Raw genomic sequence first — 23,645 nt, 5'->3', positions numbered from 1 at the left:
AAGAACCTTGTTATTGTCATCGGGTAGTAACTTATCGATGTCTGAGGAGACTGACCCACAAATGCTTAATAAGTCAAATGAGAAAGAGGTACTGGGCTGCGCGCAATTTGAATATGATGATTTTCCCTTTTGTGCTTGGCAATAACCCCAAAGCCCAACATAATCACAGTCTGGAAGGTGTAATAGACAGCAATTAGTCGATCTGGCGCCATTCCTATTCACTAGGAAGCATCTCCTCCCAGTCATACTCCGTACAGAACAGAGTAAAGGTGCTGCGTAGTCGCTTTGCCCGGCGAAGCATCAAGTATGTCGAATTCCACCGAGTCCTTACATCTTGGATTGGAACAATCTTCATATCGATTATCTGAAGTCCACAGAATGTCTCTCGGCGCCGAGGACTCGCATTAATATAAGCTGCAAGAAAGCGGATCTTGTTTAATGTGGAAGAGATCTGATATGAATCAGACCGTTGCTTTTCTATAACTTCAGCAGGGTATATCTTCCCAAACACCCATGTACTATACTCTATATGAAACTTAGAATCTTGAGGAATTATGGACCAGCTCATGGCGACCAGGCTCGAGAAAGCCAAGTGCATCAGCCCGGCGAGATTTACCATAGCGCAACGGTCCACTGTTCGAACGTCTTCACATAGCCTCGCTGCGCAAGCGCGGAAAGTTGGGTATTAGTCGCATTCTTAGGAGAGAACCGACGACATGCCAAACTCTCTCATCGTGACAGCCACAAAGACAGTCCACCAGCAGACGCGTCTAGCTAAGACCACCTTCTGGGATCGATATTACCGGTGGAGTGAGAGACGTCCGTACTAGGCGAGTCATAAATCACAGGACGAGATGTGGCCCGAAACGAAGGTCCATCGCGCTCGAATGAGCCCCACACCTCCTGCTGGATCGGATCACCGATTCATGTCTGGCGTGTGGCCCACTTTCCTTACCATATTTGAGGAAACCCTAACCTGCACCATGGGACGGACCGGGCCCGTCGTGTGTGGATAAAATGTTGCACGAGTTGGTACTATGATGAATTGAACGCCAATCGTGTAGGTGTTGCCCCCCGGGATGAATGTCAGGTTTGGGGTGGCCTGCTCGTTTAAAGATACGTTAGTCTCCTACCTTTCTAACGAATTATCAAGAAATCTAAAAGCATGACAATCCTAAGGGATATAAGCTTAGTACCCAAGTTAAATGGAACTGCATCTGGCATTAGTGCCCGGCTGGCGAGGGCTTGACTTGCTATCGTGTGAGGACCCGGCAGGAAAATTAGACCAGCGCTCGAGCGTTATACGTCCGATCTTCGATAAAGGCTACGATAATATCCCAAGTTTCCTGGTAGGTAGGGGTAAAGAGATAGCTATTCTTCTTCAATCACGCTCCAGATCTAGGTAGGTTCTCACAGATTACTCAAGACTGTGCTGATGCTGATTTTCGGCAAAATAAATCTTTCTCTATTCACTTGATCACCGATAGGCTGTGGCTTTGGGGATTAAGAGAATGGCTGATGACGAACTATTCACCAGTGTCATGTCGGAACACCGCAAAGCATTTATGGCTCAATACTTCCACCTCTCGGAATATGAACAAGATCAAATCTGGACTACCTGGCTGAGTAACTCCTCAATTGCACCCTAGCTCACCTCTACCACGGAGAGGTGTGTCACTTTCGGCACAAGACGTTTACCTGCATACGGCCATCACGAGCCCCCAAAGACAGCAGATTTCGGGCTTTCTTTGGAACCAGCCAGCCGGTGCAGTTATTGACCAAAGCCAATCTGTCGTACCAGTCTGGACCCAAAGTTGCCTCGACCATGCCGACGAATGTATGCCTTCGGAGGATGTACGGTATCTAGACAACTCCCCTGGTCAATCACTCGGCTAGGCCGCGATTTTGGGGCAGGCAAATGATGACTGGACTAGATTATTCCCATTCGCGCAACACCTGGTTTAAGACAACTCTGCTCCGACTAGGCCCCAGCAGTTATAGCGGAGAAAGGCGCGCTGGAACTTCAACGACACAAGCAAAGACTACAGCGGAGGCTTGGTAAAAACAATGAGCTCGTCGTGGTTTCGTATTTAGCTCTGTCCCAAAGACGGGTGGTCTTAGATATGCTGCGGTTATTCACTCTCTATGTCTGTGGTCCTGGTCTCAACGGTGGTAATTGCAGGGAGTGCGTAGGTTAGATGACCGACAAGGAGCTGCATATTTTCAAAATAGGGCACACTCCGATCATTTGCGATATTGGCGCCACTTTCCTTCGTGATTGTCGCGCTATCAATCCGCTCATCTTCGCACTGGCTTCTGAAGTATTGGTCAGTGTGGTGTTTCGGAAAAGCATGATCAGGACAGGCACTATACCCTCCTACTATACTAATCTCACAAAATCCAAGAAGCCACTCGATCTGGCTGGTATAAGGTGTTCTGACCGTCATGGATGAGACAATCCGCGAGGGTGTCCAGGGGCAAACTTTGGCAGAATATCAGCGCACATTCCTTCTTGTCTTTCTTCTCATATGTGAGTCAGGGGCAGGGGAGCTTGAGATTGTTGAGCCAATTTACCACGACGCATACGTGTTAATAAGAATACCGTCTGGAAGGAGTAACCAACAATGACGGTTTGCTAAAATAAATTGGTTTTCTTATGAGATGGGGAAATTGATCGAGTAGTGAGCACCATTTTTTTTTAATTTCTCAAAAGGCGAACATATACTGACTATTCTATGACACTGCAAAGCCGAAGATCATGGTTGTGGGTCACAATTTTTGAAAGTCAAGCTAGAAATCCTATGATCTAGTCGATGAACCTGCCAAGTATTAGTACCTGCGCGATCAACCATCCATCCATTAACCAAAATAAGGCGGTCTACATACCAAGCAGCCAAAGCAATCAACAAATAACTCATCATCAGCAAGACACCCTTAAGCCAATGAGACTTGCCATTCATAATGAGGGAGATAACGAGCAGGACAGCGAAAAAAAAGATGACCATCTGGAGAATTTCGAAATTGAGAGTCTGTTTGTTATTAACATCGATTCCAGCGGAAGTATAAAGAAGACGAGGGGTCCAGGGCGAATACGAACCATGTCTTCAATTCCCAAGATCCACCCAATAATAACGATCAAAGGCAGGACTAGCAGCGCTATTTGAATACTGGAGCCCACCGCAACACCGATCGCAAGGTCCATTTTGTCCTTGCAGGCGACTGTCACGGCCGTAGCATGCTCTGCTGCGTTACCGACCATAGGAAGAAGAATTAGCCCAACAAATCGCTCGCCGATGCTACCTGTGGCCGTGAGTGCATCGATGGAGTTGACCATGAACTCCGCACAGATAGCTACAAGTGTCGTTGAAACACCGAGCGTAAGTAATGCGACCAGGATTGTCAGCTGCGGCTGCTCGGGCTCATTTTCCAGATCCTGCGAAATAATTTCTCCCGTATGTCCACCCATGAGTGCGGACATTTTAGCCATTTGAAAGATACCGCGCTTTGTGTGGCCTTGGCTAACTCCAGGGTGGCGTCTTTGAACTTTGGGGCTAGGGCGGTTGTATATGTCGACATGGGATTTCAGTTGGAAGAATAGATAGCAACCGTAAGCAATGAGGAGAAGGATGCTGATTCCTCGGGAAAGAGCGACAGTTCTGTCCACGTCGGCAGTGGTAGAAATTTTGTGAACGACAGTGGGCATGATCAAGCTACCCGCAGCAAACACTAGAAAACTGGCCGCGGTCTGCGCAACGGTGACGTTGAAATGCTGTTCGACACGATCGATACCACCAAAGAAAAAACAAATCCCCATCACGAGCAGCAAGTTCGAGAGCATGCTTCCAATGAGCGAAGTCTGCACGATCAGAACATTCTTCTTGACCAACGCGATGATTGCAACGATCAATTCCACCGCATTTCCAAAGGAGGCATTCAACAATCCGCCAATCGTCTCACCCGTCCGCAGAGCAATCTCTTCCGTCGCATAACTCAGCATTGCAGCTAACGGGATAATTGCAATGAAGTTCACGACAAAGATGGCAATTGGATTGGCCTGGACAACGTGCAACGCGATACCGACCGGTGCAGCGAGGATAAGCACATTAACCCAGGAATTTAAGATTGTAGCCCGCAACTGACTCCCAACAGTAAATGTAGATAGTTCGCAAGACTGATGGTTCTCCACGGATTCGACATCTGTGAAACGAGTGCTCGAGGCTTCAGGGAGGTGGGTTTCTGCTATAGTGTGAGTATCAGCATCATTTTCACAAAAGGGGAGATACGCTAGTGGACTAACGCATCATGGTAGCTAATTCAGGAGTTGCTGTTAAGATAGAAAAGTCTGGAGGGTTTCATTGAGTATTTAAGACCTATTCAGTGGCGCAGCAAAGCTCAACTGCCAGTCACGCTGGGAGGCAGCAGTCTGTTCGGGCCTCTGCGCCTCTTTTCTTCGTCAAAGCTGCCTAGGGACGTGGACAGGGATAGTGACTTGAATCTTATCTAGCTTATCATAGGCCTATACAGAGCCCTAGGGTTACAAGTGAGCAGAAATCTTGTTCCCATGGCTAAGAGCGTGCGTCGAGCGGGTGAAATGGGCAACTCCTGGTCTGACGACCGGCTATTACGATAATTTAACAGTAATCTGTACTACTTTGCATGTCACTATATGATCTTATGCTTCAAAAATTCTTCTGCTTCCTCTACTTCAAGAAAGCCAGTGGTATTGCACATTCGAAGCTAAATTATCGTTCTTGTCGCAGCACTGACACTCGGTGACTCGGTTACCTCTGTAAAAGTCCAGAGCTGTAGGTACTAGCCTTAGTGCTGTAATACAGCTCACGAATAAGAAGTTAATGGAGACTAGTACAAGGCTGTTTGAACACAGCCGCGATTACAAGGAATGCCAGGGCAATCACGGCGCCTGGCACTGCAACACACTTGGGTTTTACCCAGTTTAGCTTTCACAATTATTACTATCCATCTTGCACAAGAAAATATATGGCCGATAGAGAGGACAATCCTTAAGGATGATTGACTTGCATAGGAGAAAGGCTTACTAACGACTTCCATCAAGCAGCTAGAGAGAAGTGATTAGACTAGCTAAAAAGGTCCGAAAACATTGAAAACTTGTCAACTAATGGCTTCAATCTTTCATTCTGACGATAATGAAATACTCCGCTGTCTTGGTCTGGTCGACACGGGCTTGCTGGCAGTGCCTGCACTAACTTAGCCATTCGCTGCGCCCTGATTCACACAGAGCGTATAACTTGAGCTGCAGCAATCTTTTCCAAAATCAAGTTTCGAGTCCTGTATAAAACTATAAATATGATACAGCGTGGGACATACCGAGTCATACCTCCTCTATACAATATTAAGGCTCGGTAGGGGTTGAAACGGGATGAGAACGAACGAGATCATAAGATTTAAAATGGTACAACCCTTACTATTGATTATCAGAAGGAAGTTTGAGAATATCACCGAAATCGATTTGCACCTCCCATCAGAGCTGCCGTGGCGCTATTTGAACTATGCGATTGAATAAGAAATTATTCAGGTCCTATTATGAACCTGTGTTATGATCTACCAGGCAAACACAGCTAGGATAACACTGAAGCTTACACAATAGAAGACTTACATCTCATAAGGCAGCTGCCGCTATCATCTAAGGTAGCTCATTAACATCTTTCCTTTCCCCAGTCTCTTTGTAAAAAACTCAAGGCGATCTCAACGAGCGTCCAAAGGTCATCAACCCTCAGTCAGTTTATTTCAAAAGCTTCCGCACCCGGAGTACTCACTGGAGAGTTTTCACCCGTCTATGTCAACTATGGAACTCCCAGGTCTTAAAGAAGTAGGTCTGCAAGAGATCCTTAATCCTCGCTATCCAAGTCGTCGCAATGTGACAAGTACCAGTGAGAATGAAGACCAATATCCTAAAGGTGAGACTATTTTGCCGAGTTCAAGATCAGGAATGCCTCCCCTTAGTGGATGTCCTGATAAGGAGGTCTTTGAATAGGCAAACACAGAGTGAATACTCTGCCTCTGAGGTTCTCGAGCTCTGAGACCCAAGGACAATTGAGTTTTCTTCTCTCGCAATATTCCTCAGATAGCTAATTGAGAAGTTTGTCTCAAAGAAAGAATCAGGGGGCAATTATCTCTGCATGTACATTGGGAACTATTATAACTATTATATCTATCGTGAAGGATCGCAGCGATACAAGAAAATGAGATGCACAGGCTATGTGCTTCGCTGATTGTATTCATACCGAAAAAGAAATATTTTGGGTAGGAAATAAGAAATCTCCGCTAAGAAATATGGGCGATCGGACGCCTGGTGTAAGTTCTCCTTGTCTAGTAATGTATTTACTTAGCAATGAAGAAAAAACTGATGTGTTAAACAGACAGTTTAACCAGCTTACCAATCACCAATGGAACAGCTTACCAATCACCAATGGAAACGGGTTGCGACTAGGGCTCCGAAAGGAATAAATGAATGCGAATATACAGCATATTCATATTCGCACTGTAGGAATATGAATATATGAATTTTTATTCACGCGAATTGTTGAGATAGATAGTTGTAGTGTTCTTGTTGACGTTACTATCAAAAGTGGGAAACCCATCTACTTAAATGTACATCGCTAGTCTCGCCACACAAGCTTTGACCACCGTGATATTCAACACTCCCACTCGATGGCAACCATCTCCTATGGTGCCAGTGATACTTCAATCGCGGTTGAGACAGGTCCCATTAAAACCTTCCAAAAACTTCCTTGGGAAGAAAAGAAGGAAAGGGTATCCTGCACCTTGGACTGGTTCAAGTGGAAGTGGAGGCGTGATCACTGGATGCCAAGTTCTTTTCGAAACCACTCAAATCTTTGCCGAGTCAAAGGTTTGGTAAAACCATCAGCAATCTGCTCTGTGGTTGGGACATAACCAAGCTGCACTCTTTCGCTATCTTGGACCTCTCCTTGCCATTTGCGTTGGATTTCCATATGTTTTGTGCGGGAGTGGTATTGTGGATTTGAAGCAAGAGCGATGGCACCTTGGTTATCACCGCAGATGATCGTGGCGATTGTTCCTTGATCCATATTCAATTCATTGAGAAGTCTTCTCAGCCAGACTGCCTCTTTGGTGGCTTGCGTTTGCCCTAGAAACTCGGCTTCGCAGGTTGAAAGTGCAACAACGCCCTGGCGCTTTGATTGCCAACTGATTGCCCCGCTTCCAATGTTGAAGAGATAGCCAGCTGTGGATCGTCTCGTGGCGCGACATCCTCCCCAATCCGCATCTGTGAAGCCTCTCAGTGTCTGAAGCTGACCTTGGTAGGTGAGTCTGAGGTTCTTTGTTCCTTTGAGATACCGCAGAATGCGACGGGCCAGTTTTATGTGCTGGGGCCCAGGGTTTGAGAGGAATCTGCTAGCGACAGAGACCGCATACGCGATGTCCCCCCTAGTTCCAAGCATGATATACATCAGTGATCCGACAATGCGTTGGTAAGAGGCCCTTTGGTCTGGATAGCAGGTGTAGTCTGGACTATTTTCCGGAAGTGGTGAGGTTTCGATCGGCGTACTGACGGGAGCGCAGTTGTCAATTCCAAATTGATGAGCGATGTTGTCAATGTATGCCTCTTGGCTGAGGAGCAGTCTCCTGTTTTGACGGTCTCGCTGGATGGACACCCCGAGATAGTAGCTGCATGGCCCCAGGTCCGTCATCTGAAACCGGTTTCTCAGGCTCCGCTTGATCCTCTTGATCTCAGCGATGCTCGGACCCACGATCAGGAGATCATCAACGTATACTGCGATGTACACACTGCTCCGGACAAAGATACCAAGATCGGCGGTGATTGGCTCGAAGCCAAGGCTGCGAAGGAAATTCGTCAGGGTCTGGTACCAGATCCGAGGGGCTTGCTTCAAGCCATAGAGGGCCTTTCGAAGCTTGCAGACCCTCGGCGTGCCGTCCGTCATGTGGTGGGGCTGTTCGACGTAGATCTCGTGGTCGATATCTCCGTACAAGAATGCGGTTTTGACATCCATTTGTTCAATCTCCAAGTCCAGGGCCGCTCCGATGGCAAAGAGCGCCTTGTAGCTCATTGGCTTGACAACCGAGGCGAAAGTTTCATCATAGTCGGTCCCTTCAGCTTGTGTGAATCCTCTCACTACCCATCGGCTTTTGTGGCGGATGATTTCACCATGCGACCCGCGCTTGAGTTTGAAGACCCATTTACCGCTGAGCACCCGCCGATCTTTGGGAGGATCCACAAGCTCCCACGTTTGATTTTGGTGGAGTGAATTCAATTCTTCACGCATGGCCCTTTCCCAATCCATCCAGCTTGCGTCGTTTTTGGCTTGGCTCAGACATTTGGGTTCGAATGGTTCCGTCTCCTTTGCCGCCATGGTCAAGAATGTGGGAATGACGTTCTCTTCAGGTACGTTCATGAGCGCAAGCTCGTCGTCCTCATCGAGATTATTCAATGTGGCTTGTGAAGCCCGAAGTTTTAGTTCAGGGTGGTGATCTAATGTTCCTGGTTGAACTTCATGGACTGGCTGATGGAGCTCTGAATATCCTTGCCATTCTAAAATTGGCCCTCGTTGGTGTTGCTGGTCGCCACCGGATGGTAAATCAATCCCAAGGACAGAGTCCTGATAATCAGGTGATAGTGGCCCGAGGATGTTCCCTCTCCGTGTGGACGATAAGGTTATGCCTCCTTGTGTAGCAACCGCGTCGCCCTGTTGCTGGTCGGCACCGGGTGGCGATTCGATCCCAAGGACAGAATCCTGATAAGCAGGTGATAGAGGTCCGAAGGTGTTCTCACTCCGTGTGCACGACAAGGTCCTGTCTCCCTGTACAGCAACAGCTGGCTGCGAGTCATCGTCACTCGTTTGGGACGACGCTTGAGTTGGCGAGTTATCGTCACTCGGCTGGGTCAGCACTCGCGAGTTATCATCACTCCGAGGCAGTGTGTGCGAGATATCGTTTCTCGGCTTAGGTAGGGCCCGCTCTGGGGGATCCATCGACAATCGGTGCCCCGAGGCAGGCACGGATGCTTGCCGTATTCCTACCGACGGTTGGTTTATTAGTCCCACCGTCCCACTCCCCCTGCGACAGCAGCCGTTGCCTCAGGTGAGCCGTCTTGTCTGGCTCCCACATCTTCTATAGTCTGTGTGGAGGGAGTTGTAAGGACTTCTTGAAATTCAGCGTTTGGAGTTCCAACGATTCTTCCGTCTCCCAGTAGGATACGGTAGTTGGTATTTCCTTCATAGCCTAGCAGAATGCATGGCTTTGTTCGCGGATCCGTGAGCTTCTTTCTTTGCTTTGGCGGAATCAAGAATTCTCCTTTTGATCCGATCACTCTAAGTCTCGAGAGGTCAGGTCTGTCGCCGTACCACGCTTGGTACGGAGTCATGTTGAGCTTCGACGACGGCGACCGATTCGAGAGGAAAGCTGCAGTTCGAGCGATTTCCGGCCAGAACTTAGACGGTAATCTTGCATGTGCCAGCGTAGGCCCAAGGCGGTCATAGATTGTCTTATGCGCTCTTTCGGCAACCCCATTCTGCTGATGTTGGTCTACGCCTGTCACCTCAGCTTGGATTGCGCGCGAGAATAACATGAATTTCATCTCGTCTCCCATTTGTTCAGATATCCGGTCCAGACGTATTCGATGGCATTTTCGCTCGGGGCGCTCGTTATGGTCGAGGAAGAACCGCAGTGATTCTATGACGTACTGTTGTCTTCGCGGTATAGGGATTATCTCGATCCAGCCCGTGAAGTCGTCAACGATGGTCAGCCAGTAACGGCTGCCATCGAGGCCCTCATCAAATGGCCCTGCGACGTCAATATGGAGGAGGTCCATTGCGTGTTCTCCTCTCCTGCTGACTCTTGATCTTCTGTGAGACCTTTCGATCATTCGCCCCTGCAGACAGGGATTGCATGGATGACGTGCCTCCATATCCCGCACGCCATGAGCCTGCTGCTTGAGTCGCCGCAGATTTGCATCACTCATATGGGCAAGCCGGCTGTGCCACAGAGACATTTGTGGGCTAACATGGTAAGAGGGGAAAGTCAGACTTGCCCACAGATCGAGTGCGTAGACTCCATGATATTCACTGGCAGTGAACAGATTCTTTCCGTTTGATCTGTTGCGAAGGATAGCATCCCGGCTTGAGAATTCGACTTTTGCCCCTCGTTGGAGAAGCTGGAGAACCGAGATGAGATTGGCATGTGCGGATGGAACATACAGGACGTTATCAAGCACTAGCCATTTCTTTCTGCCGCGTACATTGCACAGGATATTGACTGTTCCCACTCCCGAGGGAGCTGTTGAGGTATCAATGCCTCTCAGTGAAGGCCCATGATATTTAGCCATTTGGACAAACCTGGAGGCGCTATTGCAAACGTGTTGAGCGCATCCACTATCCACGATCCATGCGTCACGGATAGAGGGGGTCTTCATCGCCATCATTATGGGAACATGGCCAAACAGAGCGAGATTGCCCTCGATGTCGTTTCCAAATGCTTCGTTGACATCTTTCCCGGAGACTTTCGTCGCCATGAAGGTTGGTTTCTTCGGGTCATTGGGGCCACTCGCATCGTCGTCCTCGTCGTCCGTCAAGGTCCGTCTCTTGGACTGTCTACGTGCGCCTATGTACATTCTGCCTGGCCTTGGCTTGGGTCCATCTCCGTCTTTCTTCTGGATCTTCAGTCTCGGGTTCTTGGTGAAACATTCGCTGTCGATGTGATATGGTTTTCGGCAGAAGGAGCAATACGGGACGTTATCAATCTCTATTCGACAAGTACTTCCATCCGACGACGGTATGAGCTTCTTGTCACCTGGCCCACGGACTAGGGCGAGAGCAGGAAGTGCTTGCGTCTCCATTGCTTGTTTGCCCAATTGCCCTTTTCTATGCTCTTCCTCAATGGCCTTGTTCTCGATATAGTCAAATGTAGGTGCTGCTTTGATGATACTCCCATTTGCGTCTCTTTCGTTGACAAGGTCCATTTGTCGGAAGATATGATCACGGAAGCTCTCGTACTCGGGGCCGAGTGCATGAACAAAGAAAAATGTTCGCTCAATTTCAGAGGTCACGCAATCAGGGTCAAGAAGGAGTTTTTCAGCATGAATCTTCCTGATCTCTGCCCCTAGCGCTTGGGTGCTCCCACACTTATCTCTTGTGAGGGCCATATATCGTCGTTGGAGGCTAACATACGTGCCAGAGCCTTCCGGTTTGAAGTTGTCCTGGACTGCCTTAAGCAGTACTTGCACTCGAGATATCTCAAAGGCATTGATTCTTTGCGCCGCATTGTGTGTCAGCTTTGCCGTAATCATCGCAGAATAGAACTTTTGGCGGTGAACCCATTGCCGTGCTCCTTCCTCTTCTATCGGTGGAGTCACTCCATCGTCGGCAACCGCAGATATCCGAATGAACTCATTGACCTTCTGGTTCCACCGAAACCAGTCGCTGGCATTATCTAATGTTGGGATTCCGTTGTAGAACGTATTGATTCCGAATTGCTCGAACTTTGCGATTTCACTCATGTCGGCAAAGGATGCTCTTCAGAGCTGAAGAATTCAGGACTTTATATGTCGTTGGGCCGATCAGAGGTAATTGATTCACTATTTGATGACTGAGGCGAGCGCACTTCCAAGCCAAAGAGTTCAAGGCTTGATGCGACACTGGGAAGACTTGAGACAATGGAAATGCTTCGATCTGATGAACTTGGCGTAGGCATCCGAGATGGAGGAGTATAGTCGCTGTCCGGAACTCCTTGTAGATTAAGGCAATACTTGTACGACCTAAAGAAGTGGGGAAAACGGTGTCGATCAACAAGATATTCCGGCTTCCTTGGAGGGAAGATTGACGGTCTGTTTGGCCTGAGTTTGTAACGACTCGAATTGCTGTTGTCGGAAATGAATGGATCTCCTCCACCCGCAGGGCTTGGTGATGTGAAGGCCAAAGTCTCAACGTTGTTTCCCGACTGAACGAGAGCACGATAGCGACTTGTCCCCCGTGCGATACTGGAACACGTGGGTTGAGCTTCGGGGAAACCTGAGAGGTCTTCCCCAGTGTTGCGAGGAGCGATGATTGGAGTGGTGATCCTCGATGCTCGGCGTATGCGGTCTTCAGTGGACAGGCGCCAGTAGGCTCCCAAAAGTGCGTTCGGAGAAAGTGATGGGAAGTAGGACGTCTGTATTTTCTTGAAGCGCCATTGGCGAGTGTATCGGAGGTATGAGAGGATGTTCAGCTCCTCATCCGTCCAAGAATGTCTCTTTTGTAGTGTTTTCCGCATTTTCCTTCCGAAATGGCATTGTGGCTGGTGACTCTAAGAAGATAGATACCGAGTTTGCTGCAGATGGTGACATGTCCCAGCAGTAGGTAACATTTGCGGTACCTCATGCCAGTTTCATAGTGTAACCGTAGCAATAATGGCATACTGTCTATGGCGATTTGACGGAGAAACTCTCGAGCCTTGCTGCAAACGGTGACATGTTCCGGCTATGGAGGCAACCTTGCGATACTGTGTGCCCTTATGGCAGTGTCACAGTAGCAATGATGGCATGCTGTTTATAGCTTTTCAGTGAAAAGAAATTCATCCGAATTATTGCTTCAAGAGGGGGTTGAGCAATAGGACTTCGTATTTTCCATCAAGTTACTGAGAATATATGATCAGTTTCTGAAGTTCATGGAGTTAGTCTCTTGACAGAGAAGCTTAGCTGTAGTGGCAGGTAAGAGATTTTGATATTTAGATGCCTGCGTGCCCAAAGGTAAAGCCACCCGGGCTCATAACCTGTTGAGATAGATAGTTGTAGTGTTCTTGTTGACGTTACTATCAAAAGTGGGAAACCCATCTACTTAAATGTACATCGCTAGTCTCGCCACACAAGCTTTGACCACCGTGATATTCAACACGAATAAACGCATTATTCATATTCGCATTCATATTATTCATATTGTGAATTTTATCCGCATTAATACTTTGTCCGGTACAGCGGTTCTCGTATTACCGAAATACGTTAGGGGTTAATTTCAAAATTCCATCACTTCATCGACGGCGTTGAACCGTAGAATGTCATTTCCAAATATATGCTAGAATTCAAGATCCGCCTATCTACTAAGCTGCAGTGGATTGTTTTGAGGTACCATACTCATCCACAAGCGTCTGATCATGGAGACTTTAGGGCCAGTAGAAAAGAGCGGTTGAAATTATATATATCTATGACCCAGCTTCATATCATCTTGTTTGGTCTGTTTGACTATACCCATTAATTCCCGTAGTTTCATTGTGATCCATTTCAAATTTCGTCCATGCACTATGTACGATGAATGGCACGTAGAAACACGTTTGCCTCACAATATAGAGTCTCCAATGACCCTGGCTGCATTTTGTTTACATTCTGTTTACGCTCAATGTTACGAATAGCGCGCTGCAGAAATACAGAAGTGACCTATCGATTTTCCAGTTCATAAAGGGCATATAAAGCGCGAAAATGACCGAGATTGCCAACAATCATCCCACCCTCCAGTCCCCCTTTCAGCTCTGCCTGATTATTCAAGTAGCTCAAGGTATGTTATGCATTATTGTTGAGACCACTTTGATATACTGACCCAGAAAACACTAGCATGGCATCTACACCTGCTCCATTCGTGCGGAGGACGCGGGGTCTTCCACGCCGGGACTATAATGCTCTACACAATGGCCTGGTTTCATCACCTTCTGAGCAATCCGAGGAATCCATTTGTGAAATAGGACGCCCCTACTCTCCGGAACACTCTCCGTCTAGGGGCCCTGAGCAAACACCCCAATCTAAGCGGTCCTACTGTCTGCCTAGTTCTTCCCCCTCCCCGCTTGATCCCGCGTTTTCAGAGAGCACGAGCAATACGAGTAGCTTGCATCCGTATAAGAGACGAAAAACCAAGTCCTATTCTAGTTGGACCACTGAGCACTTTTGGACCACAGAGCTGGACAACACTTGGTGTCGACAGGGCGGCCCCTTGAAGAATGACCGATTGCTGGTTTGCAAGCACTGTAGCTGGTCCTCCAGGGATTCGGCGCGCTATGGTTCCACTTCGAATTTGTTGGTGCATCTCCAGACCAAGCATCGTATCAAATCCGGGAATCACCCTATATTGTTGCCCACGGCCGAAGGGAACCTCGACCCATTCTTGGAGTCGCCGGGGAAGAAGGCTGATGTTGAAAAGACGCTAGTCCAATGGGTCATTCAAACAAGGCAGCCTTTCACGGTAGTGGAGCATCCGGCGTTCAGGGCACTTATTGAAGCAACGGGGGTTAAGTTGCCTATCAGGACCGCTGACACTCTCTTCAATCGAATCAAGGACGAATTCCACTCAGATAGGGCTTGCGTGAAAGAAAAGCTTGCTATAAGCAGTCGAACACTCGCATTATCTCTTGACGTTTGGACTTCGGAGAATCAGATCGCGATAATGGGTATCATGGGTCATTGGATCTCCCCCGAGTTTGAAAAGCGAGAAGAACTTCTCGAGTTCACGGATATCAATGGACCACATTCTGGAGAAAATCTTGCGGAAATTGTGCTAAAGATGCTCGAGGAACTGGACATTGCGCCTAAACTCCTGACTATCACAGGAGACAATGCGGGCAACAATGGGACTCTCTGCGATAGTCTGCATGACGAGCTCTGCAAAAAGTACGACAACGATGATGACCGCTTTCGCATCAGGCCGCTAATGCGGTTCCGTGGACGACAGAGCTTTATCCCTTGCCTTGCCCACGTCCTCAATCTGATTTGCAAGGACGTGTTAGCTTCTTTGAGGGCCGGCTCGGCACGAGAGGCGAAGGCGATGCTGGACGACTTGGCCGTCAATACTAGCTCAGCATTTAGCTCCCTTCACAGCACGAAAGGAGCAATCATGAAAATCCGGCTTTTGACACTATGGATCGCCCGCAGCCCACAACGCCGCCAAGATTGGAAAGAAGTGTCACCAGGCAAGCAAGTCAGCTATGATGTTGACACCCGATGGAACTCAACCTATGTCATGATCCAAGACGCCCTCCGGCTACAGACTGAGCTGGGGCAATTTGTCCGGATACATCCAGAAGTCCAGGCCCTTCAGCTCACCGATGACGAATGGTCGACGCTTCAGCAAGTAGCCAAGATTCTCAAGCCGTTTTGGGACCACACAAACTCCGTATCAAAGACTCGCCCGACAATTGTGGAAAGTCTACCAATTTATTGGAGCTTGGACGACTTGTTGAACGACGTTCGGAATGCCGCGGGAGATTTTGAAGATGTGAACACTGAAATTCGAAATGCAGTGGAAAGAGGGATTCGGAAGATGAACAAGTTTGCCAGGAAAATGGACGACAACCTTCTTTACTACGTTGCTTCCGTGTTGGATCCGCGTATCAAGTCGTCCTTGATTGTATCGCAGATGAGTGACCAGGATGCAGGGCTCATCATTTCTCAAGTGCGCGAGTTTCTAAAGAAAGAATATCCCCCGGAGGCCTTTACCTTGCATGAATCTGAGAACTCACGTCCGCCGGGGATGTCGGAAACCATGTGGAAAACTCTGCGCAAAGTTCAGCCTGCCCAAGGAAAATTTTCATCTGATATCGATAAATATTTGGACTCACCACCGGTCAGCTGGTCCCACCATATGATCGGCGATGCGGACGAAGAATGGGTCCTGAAATGGTGGAGGGCCAACGAATTTAATTTCCCTCTAATGGCAAAAGCCGCTCGCGATTACCTATCGATCCCCTCAGCAGAGGTCGGTATTGAACGCGAATTCAGTAATGCCAGAGATATGTTGGGTCTCCGAAGACACTGCCTAAACGCAGAGACTATGCGATGGTTGATGCTACTGAGAGAACGGTATCAAGCATAAATTTCGGGTAATTCAAACTTCAAAGCCTCGTATTATTACGCTGCGTAAGAACAAAATGATGAACCCTATTGATGTATTGGGATGTAATGAAATGAATGGTAATGTATGGGATCTGCGTATTTGGGATAAATATGAATTATTCATTTATTCATGATTAATGCGAATATGAATAGAGGGGTTATTCATATTCATATTATTCAATTCATTTAATTCATATTCGCAGATATTCATGATTATTCACAAATTATCATATTCCTTTCGGAGCCCTACTTTCGGCCATAACTTACGAATACTGTATAAAACCGGGTCTATAGATGATCCGAGTTCATCGATTATGTAATTAGATCAGACCCATAACGTGATTCATACCGAAGCTGCGCACATGCCGAAGCTGCGCACCCCAAAACACATAGTAAACTCGATTAATCACTACTTCATACGTAAACAACCATATATTATTTTTACTTGAATATTAAGGTTTAGGCTTTTTTTGGCGTGTAAGATAACATACCTTAAAATCGAACGTTTTAGAGTATTATTTTGATGGTTTGCCTTAAAATACGGCGTAATTTTGACATTGGGGACATTGATATATATATGTTCACCAATACTTCCAGTGATCTTCTTGTAATTCACCAGTAGGCTAGAGATACTATCTAGATTATATGGTACTAATGTATTATCATAAATAGACAGAGTTGTTGGGATATGACATGGTAATTTATCGCATTTACTATGTGTTTTGGGGTGCGCAGCTTCGGCATGTGCGCAACTTCGGTATGAATCACGTTAAATTGACAGAAGAAGAGGTAATAACGTTAGCAATACAGAGTCATCAACATCATCGATTGGTCAAGGACAGTACGGTAATCGACAGATACTACCAAACCCAAACCAAATGCGCGAAAGGGGCCAATAAAAAGGGCAAGTTGGGACCAGGAGAAGAAGGACGAGATAAAATTGAAAGTGCTGCACGGACCAAGACAGCCTCCACTGTCTTGGATTTCGCCGAAGCATCGCAACGTTTTCAAAGCCGTGTGCCATGGGTGCAGCATAAACCGTAAACACAACGACGGCACATGGCCACGGCACACCTCGGCGAGGCTCTAAGTTCGCTTAGGAAGTGGTACACGATACATGTACATAGAGAGATATATATAGTCGTGGTAGCCTGCATATCGTTTCGATAGTTGAAACCTTGGAGTAAGGTACAAGTGTAATTATCTTGGTCTATATGAGACTCAGCCCACCTATACCTACAACAAGAACTACCTACAACATTAACACCGAAGCGTCACTTCTCAACACAACTTATTCGTATTCGCAATTATTCTTGAATATTCATGAATAGCGAATCATATTCCTTTGGAGCACTACCCGGGAAGGCCCCATCTTCCACCACTATCGTGGAGCAGTTAGCTTCAGATGAATGTATGGTTTTCTCCCAACTCTCAAAATATGGAACTGTATTCACTCCTACGAAAATGAAGACAAATCTTCGTTGACGTAATACCACAAGTTGAACATGGCGTGGAGCGATTAGGGCGGTGAGCATAAATAGTTGTGTTTTGGTTTAATCCGATATTACCCTACTGACTGACTTACCGCCCGCATCGTTATACAAAACCTTTGAGTAGAAGGCGGTTATATGACATTCACAAAAGCGAGCCCGCTCTATGTCAAATAGGCTCAATTTACTTTCAACGGTAAACAAATAACGACTGTTGCCAATTGATGTAAAGTAGAGAGTCTTTTGTAGCTGCCCAACTGCAAATCTTTGCGATGGAGTTATCGTACTTAAAAGTCACGAGACGCCCCCACGAGGCAACCCCTCCCTAAATTTTCGGACAGTCGCGTTTGCTCACATTCACAGCACAAGCCCCGAGATCCTGAACACAGCAGCACTCATTGAATGCATGCAAATATTTGATAATCGAAATACTGATCAAATACGGCCGACTCTCCTCGACTCCACGATACTTGACGGCGTTCCGTGCAACCACTACCAATGCCTACAGACCAAACGCCAATGACATCACTTTCATCCGCCGGCGTCATAAACAGTGTTGGCCAAGCTTGGAATGAAGTTTGCGCTGTTGCCGAATCACTGTCAAGGTCGACGCCGCACTCAACTTTCAAGCGGTTTTTTCCTACAGATTTTCCGGGTTGCCACGCTCCCATTAATGCTGCCATCGCAGAATATCTCAAGGTAAAAACATCTTCCCGGCCCTAGAGATCCTCATAGTGACGTGTTTTAATGCATTCGCTCCCTTTACTGCAGACAAATCCCGCAGTCAAGACATCGCAATTTAAAACAGGTGGATATGTATTTTTCCCGGGGAAATCCATGGTCGGAGAATCATTGGTCGGAGAATCGATCACAATGGTTATACCTTTACACATAGTTGGTGAAGTACAGATTGAGGATCTCCACTTGGATGGAAGACACCACTACCATATCCTGAGGCCGTGCTACATTGATGTGTCTGAAGGTGCCAAACTGGTGGCGCTGATTGTTGACTCTAAATAATGCCCATTATGTTTATCTTCAAGCTTTGAATTTGTATCAATTCCAAAATATACATGAAGTCCTGGGAAGTGCATCAAACTATCTCGTTGGTATGCTATGTTTTTCAAAGCACTGCTGTGTTTTCGCTGCAATAATCCCAAATTGGTGGACTGCGACAGCAAGTTTGGTTATTACAGAAGATAGCTAACTGGATCTCCCTCCAATAATCAAAGGATGGGGTAACCAGGCTCGTGAGCCAAATTCCGGTAAGGAACGCTTGCATCTTGAGGGCGTTCGTGGTCTTGATTGTAAAACTGACCTGGAACCAACGCGACAGGCTCATATTTGTCAAACCCGCAAGCCAAGGACTGGTAAGGCATATTACCACCCTGAGGGCATCCGTGGTCTTGATTGTGGAGCTGACCTGACCCCCACGCGACTGACTCGGCGTTATAGTTGTCAAATCCGCGAGCCGACGTCTGGTAAGGGCCGCTCGCGTCTTGAGGGCGTCCGTGATCTTGATCATAAAGCTGTCCTGGAACTAATGCGACAGGCTCATAGTCATCAAATCCGCAAGCCGAGGACTGATAAGGCATATTACCGCCCTGAGGGCATCCGTGGTTTTGATTGTGTAGCTGACCCGAACCCCACGCGACAGAGTCGGCGTTGTAGGTGTCAATTCCGCGAGTCTGGGATTGATAAGTGGTCTCTTCGTTCCCAGAAATGCTCAAATTTTGATTAGCGCTCTCCAACCTTGACTTATATGCAACTGAAGGGCCTTCGGGAGGTTGTAGTCCACGTCCATTCGAATAGTCCTCGATTTGGATTACAGAACCATTCAAGCCTTGTTGACCAACAGTGACACAAACAGGTGCGCTTGCCGTTTCACTGGCGATATCTGTTACCGAAACATTATTGGGCACTTCTAATATTGCCGAACAACATTAGTAAAAACAAAAACCCAATTCGATACGCGGACGGTGTGTTCTTACTTACCTATAGTTGCACGTGTGATGTCTCGACACTCCATACTCAAGTTGGCTGAAGGTTGGTCACAATAAGCTTGATCCCAAGTTTCTGAAAAATCAGATGGACTGGGCAAAGATGTGTTATTTTGCATGCCAAATCTGCGATCACGTACATCCACCCTTATCGAAGGTGTCCGATTCACACCAGCCAGTGATAAGGAACCATCTGGTTTTCCAGGAATTATTAGACTCAGTATGGAAATTAGGTCAAACTTTAGACGACCTACTTGAAAAGCTTGTGACCTGGCCATCACAACTCGAAGATGTGGGCGAGGAAATGAAACTCAGATTTGGTACGGAGTTTGGAATTGGATAACCGTCATTCCGAAGCCTGAGAGCACGAGTGCCTTGTAGGCAGCGCCAGTCTGGTTGGAACATTTGTTAACGACGTAGGATTGCAGACGGTTGTTAGATACCTACCCTGCAAAGAACTGAATAGGCTTCCGTCTTTTCCCTGTTTGGATTGAACAGAGGACTCGATCCTATCCCATAAGGAGATAAAAATATCATTCGCGAGGCTGTCCATGGCTTTATTTTGTTCCAAATCGCAGACACCACGGCGAAGTAATGAATCGATCACTGTCTCCCTTTTCATTCCTTTGACGGTGAGTTCTTTCAACATGCTGGTAAAGTCAGCTTAAACTCCTTGACTTTGCAATTTACTCACAATCTGTCTGTAAAATTGCTAGGCAGTCGAAACAAATTTCCCAGGTATCTGTAATCTTGGGCCACATTGTAACTTCCTAGTTCCCTGCACAATGCATCATATCTCGCTCCAACGTAGGCCCAGTCCTTGATTTTCAGAGAGATTTTCTCTGCGTCACTGCCATCCAGACCTGCCGCCATAACCTTGTGAGTCATCCATTCGACCGAGCTAAGTCGAAGGTAGGTTATACAAAACCTATCTTGCAAATGATGGAAAAGGACCTTCAGAAAGCGCAAACGTATCGTATCCCCAGAGCTGCGAGTTTCTGCGTCCGCAAGTCCTTGGTATATCGTTGCGATCGGACAAGCCGGAGCGGCCGAGGAACATTCTGTGCTGCGCTTGATGTCTAGAAAAGAGCGGTGATTTTTTGACCACGAATCAATATTTGATTGCAAAGATTCAGAGATGTAAAGTCTCTCAGTCTTGGACTTCTTCGATTTGTTCTTGATGCGCTTTCGACCGGGTGAGTGAATTTGTTGTTTCGAACTTTCAGGCAGGTTCTTCCAGAGCTTTGCAAGGCAATTGACGAACTGTTGCTGATTAGACGGAGACTGACTTCCGGAGACGAACTACCAACTTGCTTGTCTGAGAGAATATGCTGAACTTGGCTATTTCCATTTTGCTCTGCGATCGAACATGCTGTCGTCAATTTTCCAAGAAGTATCTTGCTTTCTGTTATGCCCATGTTGAGTGAATTTGGACTTGGTGTTGAGAAATTGAACCCACACACACCTACAATCTCCAGAGTAGTCTCTAGATTAAAACCCAGGGGTGGCTAAAAATTACTAACCAGTGATAGATCGGCAGTAACGGACTCAGCCCCCATAATTCAGGTCTTCGGGATTACTACTTACCTGGATTTGGACGACCGACGACCAGTGAATAGCCAGGTGCGTTTATCTATTGGCCAGAAACCGGCCCCGAAGCCCGGCCACACCACTAATGCAGCCACCAAAGTGGAACAAAGGCCCAGCCTGGTTCGATCGGAGCTGTGTCACCGACATACCAACACCAATCAGTTGCGGGGCCGCAACTTACTGATGGGCCACTGAGAGCCAACCGACCTACTTGTCAGCAAGTCACGCGCGGTACCTAACATTCAGACACCCCAGGAATTTCGGGAACAGAGAAACCACTTACAATCCTGCACGGTGAGCGAGAATATGTTGCTCTGAGCGGACCGTCTTGCCAGAGGAAATCCACTACATATGTATCGAAGCCTCAGTCCCTGTCCGATGCCCAACATCTCTTAGGTATCCTACTGTTTTGAGTAGACGTGCAGCATTCTGTAAAGCCATATCGACAGGCTCCCTGCATACGTTTCAAGTGCCCCTGCAGTTGAAGATTTTTTACCACGACCACCTGTTTTGCTCATCTTCGAAACCAAAACATCCTGAACTTCCTAGCTGAGGACCCAATTTGTATGGGCAATCATGCAAATTAGCGCACAGGATCATCTAACAATCAATGATTTTATTTAACCGCTTACTGTAGCAAATGATGGACACTCCCATGTTCATCTTCCGCTTGTTTCATTTAACATTTACTGATCCACCGTCTCCCCTAAAATTCGCAGTGCTCTCGTCCCGCACAAAAATAAAACCGAGGCTCCATTGACTAGACCTCGCCATGGCATACGGGCAGTGCCGCACATTAGGAAAATCATTCTTTTTGAGAGTTGCGAATTCTATACTATCTTAGCAACGTATATCTTATAACAGTAACGTAGTTATTTTATGTGAATTGAAATCTTCACATAGATATATGACTACAGAATAGATTGATGCTACCAATTCACTTAGCAGATATTATCTGCCGGCTGCATCAATGTATCGAGTATATACCGTATACCAAAGCAATAATTTTGTAGAATACACGCAACAACGACAGACATTAATAACAATATAAATTTCCGAAAGTTGAATTTGTCTATTCTTAGAGAAAATCGTAGGAGTTAGCATATGAAAGGACTTGCCATCAGCTCACACAGCCGCCTCCCAAAGTTGGGGCAAGCTTACGATCCTACAGTTGAGCCCCATGAAATATAGCGCGGAATAGAGGCCCTCTTCAACGAGTATCAGAGCCACAGCCTGGAAGTGCTTTCGTCTAGGAGACACCTGTCAAGTATAGCGCCTGGCGTTATATCGATCATTCTTGACATAATATAAAACAATCTCTAAAGAAATAAGGGACCAAACAGTGTGGTACCTCAGGAGAATTCGACCGCTATCATCTAACATGGGGCGGAAACCACGTTCGGGCTCGTTTCCTAGACGCTATGGGCATACAGGAAAGTAAAACCTCTCAAGATATAGTATTGGCAGCTGTATCCTTCCATACCGGAAACAAAGACATGATATAACGCTACACTCGTAATGGCTCTTTCACAACCAATTTTGATTGACATTGTCTACTTTGTAGTCACCAGCTCATCATCGGCCAACTGCTTGACACGATACAATACTATAAATCAACCAAAAAGGATATTTAATCAAGCAATAATCTGCCACAAATGGCTCACGCAGAGGAAGTCGGAGCGGGAGGTGGCTTGTTGTCTATATGCAAATTTTCGTTACATTAGTGATTCAATGACATGTTCTCTGTACGCACTTACGATCAGCACAAAATCGGGATTGAGCAATGGCCCATTTTCCACAACCAGATACGGCGCAACGTTGGCTTGAGGCAACGTCATCGATCGGCTGTGGGCCGCTCAATGAGACAGCGTTGACGAGACTTGGTACAACTTTGTGGGACATGATGAGCTCGGAGGATTTTGAAACTGATTGATAGATAACTTGGAAGGTAAATAAATGAAGATAGTATAACGGGAGGAGACTTACGAGGGCTTTCTTTTGCTTTATATAAAAGAAACTCAGTCTAGCAAATGAGGGCATGGATTTGGACCTAACCAAAAGTGGTGATTACGCATATATCGCTTTGTTGGCATCACAGTGCGTACTATATTCGTACGTTTTACCTAAATCACTCCAAGCTGGGTCCTTTTTTGCGCAATGCGCACAGGCTCGAAGCTTGCATAACACCATTCCTGTTTAGTCCAATCTTGTCCGCGCGGACAAGATTGGACTAAACAGGAATGGCAATCAGCTGAATTGCCTGGATAATTATTGGTATGTTCAACCACTCAAACCTTGTGGCCACATGCTGAATTTGGTGCCACAGCACCACGCACAGGGTAAAAAACTTCATTGCCAATTTATAGTGGTTGGGTCTCCTAGATGCGCTTCAGTCCTTTACGATCTGGCCATCTTGCTGGAATTGCACTCAAGATACCAGGAAACCATTAATCAGTTGGAAGGGCAAGTATACTGACTGTGGCCGAAAAACCTTGATCCGGCGTACGGCGTCCATCATCACGCATGCTTATCATTGACCGCTACGGCGTAGCGGCGGTCAGTCTCTTCACGTGACATCCCAATTTCGAAGCATTTATTAGCGAGCAGAGCTACCAACCATCGAATTACAAAAATTCATCTGGACTCCTCACTGAGTTTGACGTGCCTCAAAGTTGTGGTCAATCA

The 23,645-nt window shown here is 46.9% G+C and overlaps 5 protein-coding genes across 5 annotated transcripts; 1 reads left to right on the top strand and 4 right to left on the bottom strand.

Moving 5' to 3' along the window:
- Positions 1 to 2,806: 2,806 nt before the first annotated feature.
- Positions 2,807 to 4,304, bottom strand: N7511_008355 (uncharacterized protein; the record flags this gene model as incomplete). Its single annotated transcript, XM_057130732.1, has 4 exons — positions 2,807 to 2,819; positions 2,887 to 3,029; positions 3,098 to 4,236; positions 4,298 to 4,304. The coding sequence occupies 4 exons, from the start codon at positions 4,302 to 4,304 to the stop codon at positions 2,807 to 2,809; spliced, it is 1,302 nt and encodes a 433-aa protein (XP_056981463.1).
- A 6,388-nt stretch (positions 4,305 to 10,692) lies between these two features.
- Positions 10,693 to 11,530, bottom strand: N7511_008354 (uncharacterized protein; the record flags this gene model as incomplete). The annotated part of the gene is made up of 2 exons (XM_057130731.1): positions 10,693 to 10,721; positions 10,792 to 11,530. 2 exons carry the CDS (start codon positions 11,528 to 11,530, stop codon positions 10,693 to 10,695), a joined length of 768 nt encoding a protein of 255 aa, XP_056981462.1.
- Positions 11,531 to 13,613: 2,083 nt separating this feature from the next.
- N7511_008353 (uncharacterized protein) lies at positions 13,614 to 15,860 on the top strand (the record flags this gene model as incomplete). Its single annotated transcript, XM_057130730.1, has 1 exon — positions 13,614 to 15,860. One exon carries the CDS (start codon positions 13,614 to 13,616, stop codon positions 15,858 to 15,860), a length of 2,247 nt encoding a protein of 748 aa, XP_056981461.1.
- Positions 15,861 to 18,596: 2,736 nt separating this feature from the next.
- On the bottom strand, positions 18,597 to 19,399 carry N7511_008352 (uncharacterized protein; the record flags this gene model as incomplete). Its single annotated transcript, XM_057130729.1, has 2 exons — positions 18,597 to 19,294; positions 19,366 to 19,399. The coding sequence occupies 2 exons, from the start codon at positions 19,397 to 19,399 to the stop codon at positions 18,597 to 18,599; spliced, it is 732 nt and encodes a 243-aa protein (XP_056981460.1).
- A 3,114-nt stretch (positions 19,400 to 22,513) lies between these two features.
- N7511_008351 (uncharacterized protein) lies at positions 22,514 to 22,862 on the bottom strand (the record flags this gene model as incomplete). Its single annotated transcript, XM_057130728.1, has 2 exons — positions 22,514 to 22,566; positions 22,718 to 22,862. The coding sequence occupies 2 exons, from the start codon at positions 22,860 to 22,862 to the stop codon at positions 22,514 to 22,516; spliced, it is 198 nt and encodes a 65-aa protein (XP_056981459.1).
- Between the last annotated feature and the right edge of the window lie 783 nt (positions 22,863 to 23,645).

This window comes from Penicillium nucicola, assembly GCF_028828085.1.
Source record: "Penicillium nucicola strain IBT 29836 chromosome Unknown utg000009l, whole genome shotgun sequence".
Taxonomy (NCBI): domain Eukaryota; kingdom Fungi; phylum Ascomycota; class Eurotiomycetes; order Eurotiales; family Aspergillaceae; genus Penicillium; species Penicillium nucicola.
This window is presented reverse-complemented; position numbering and strand designations above follow the sequence as displayed.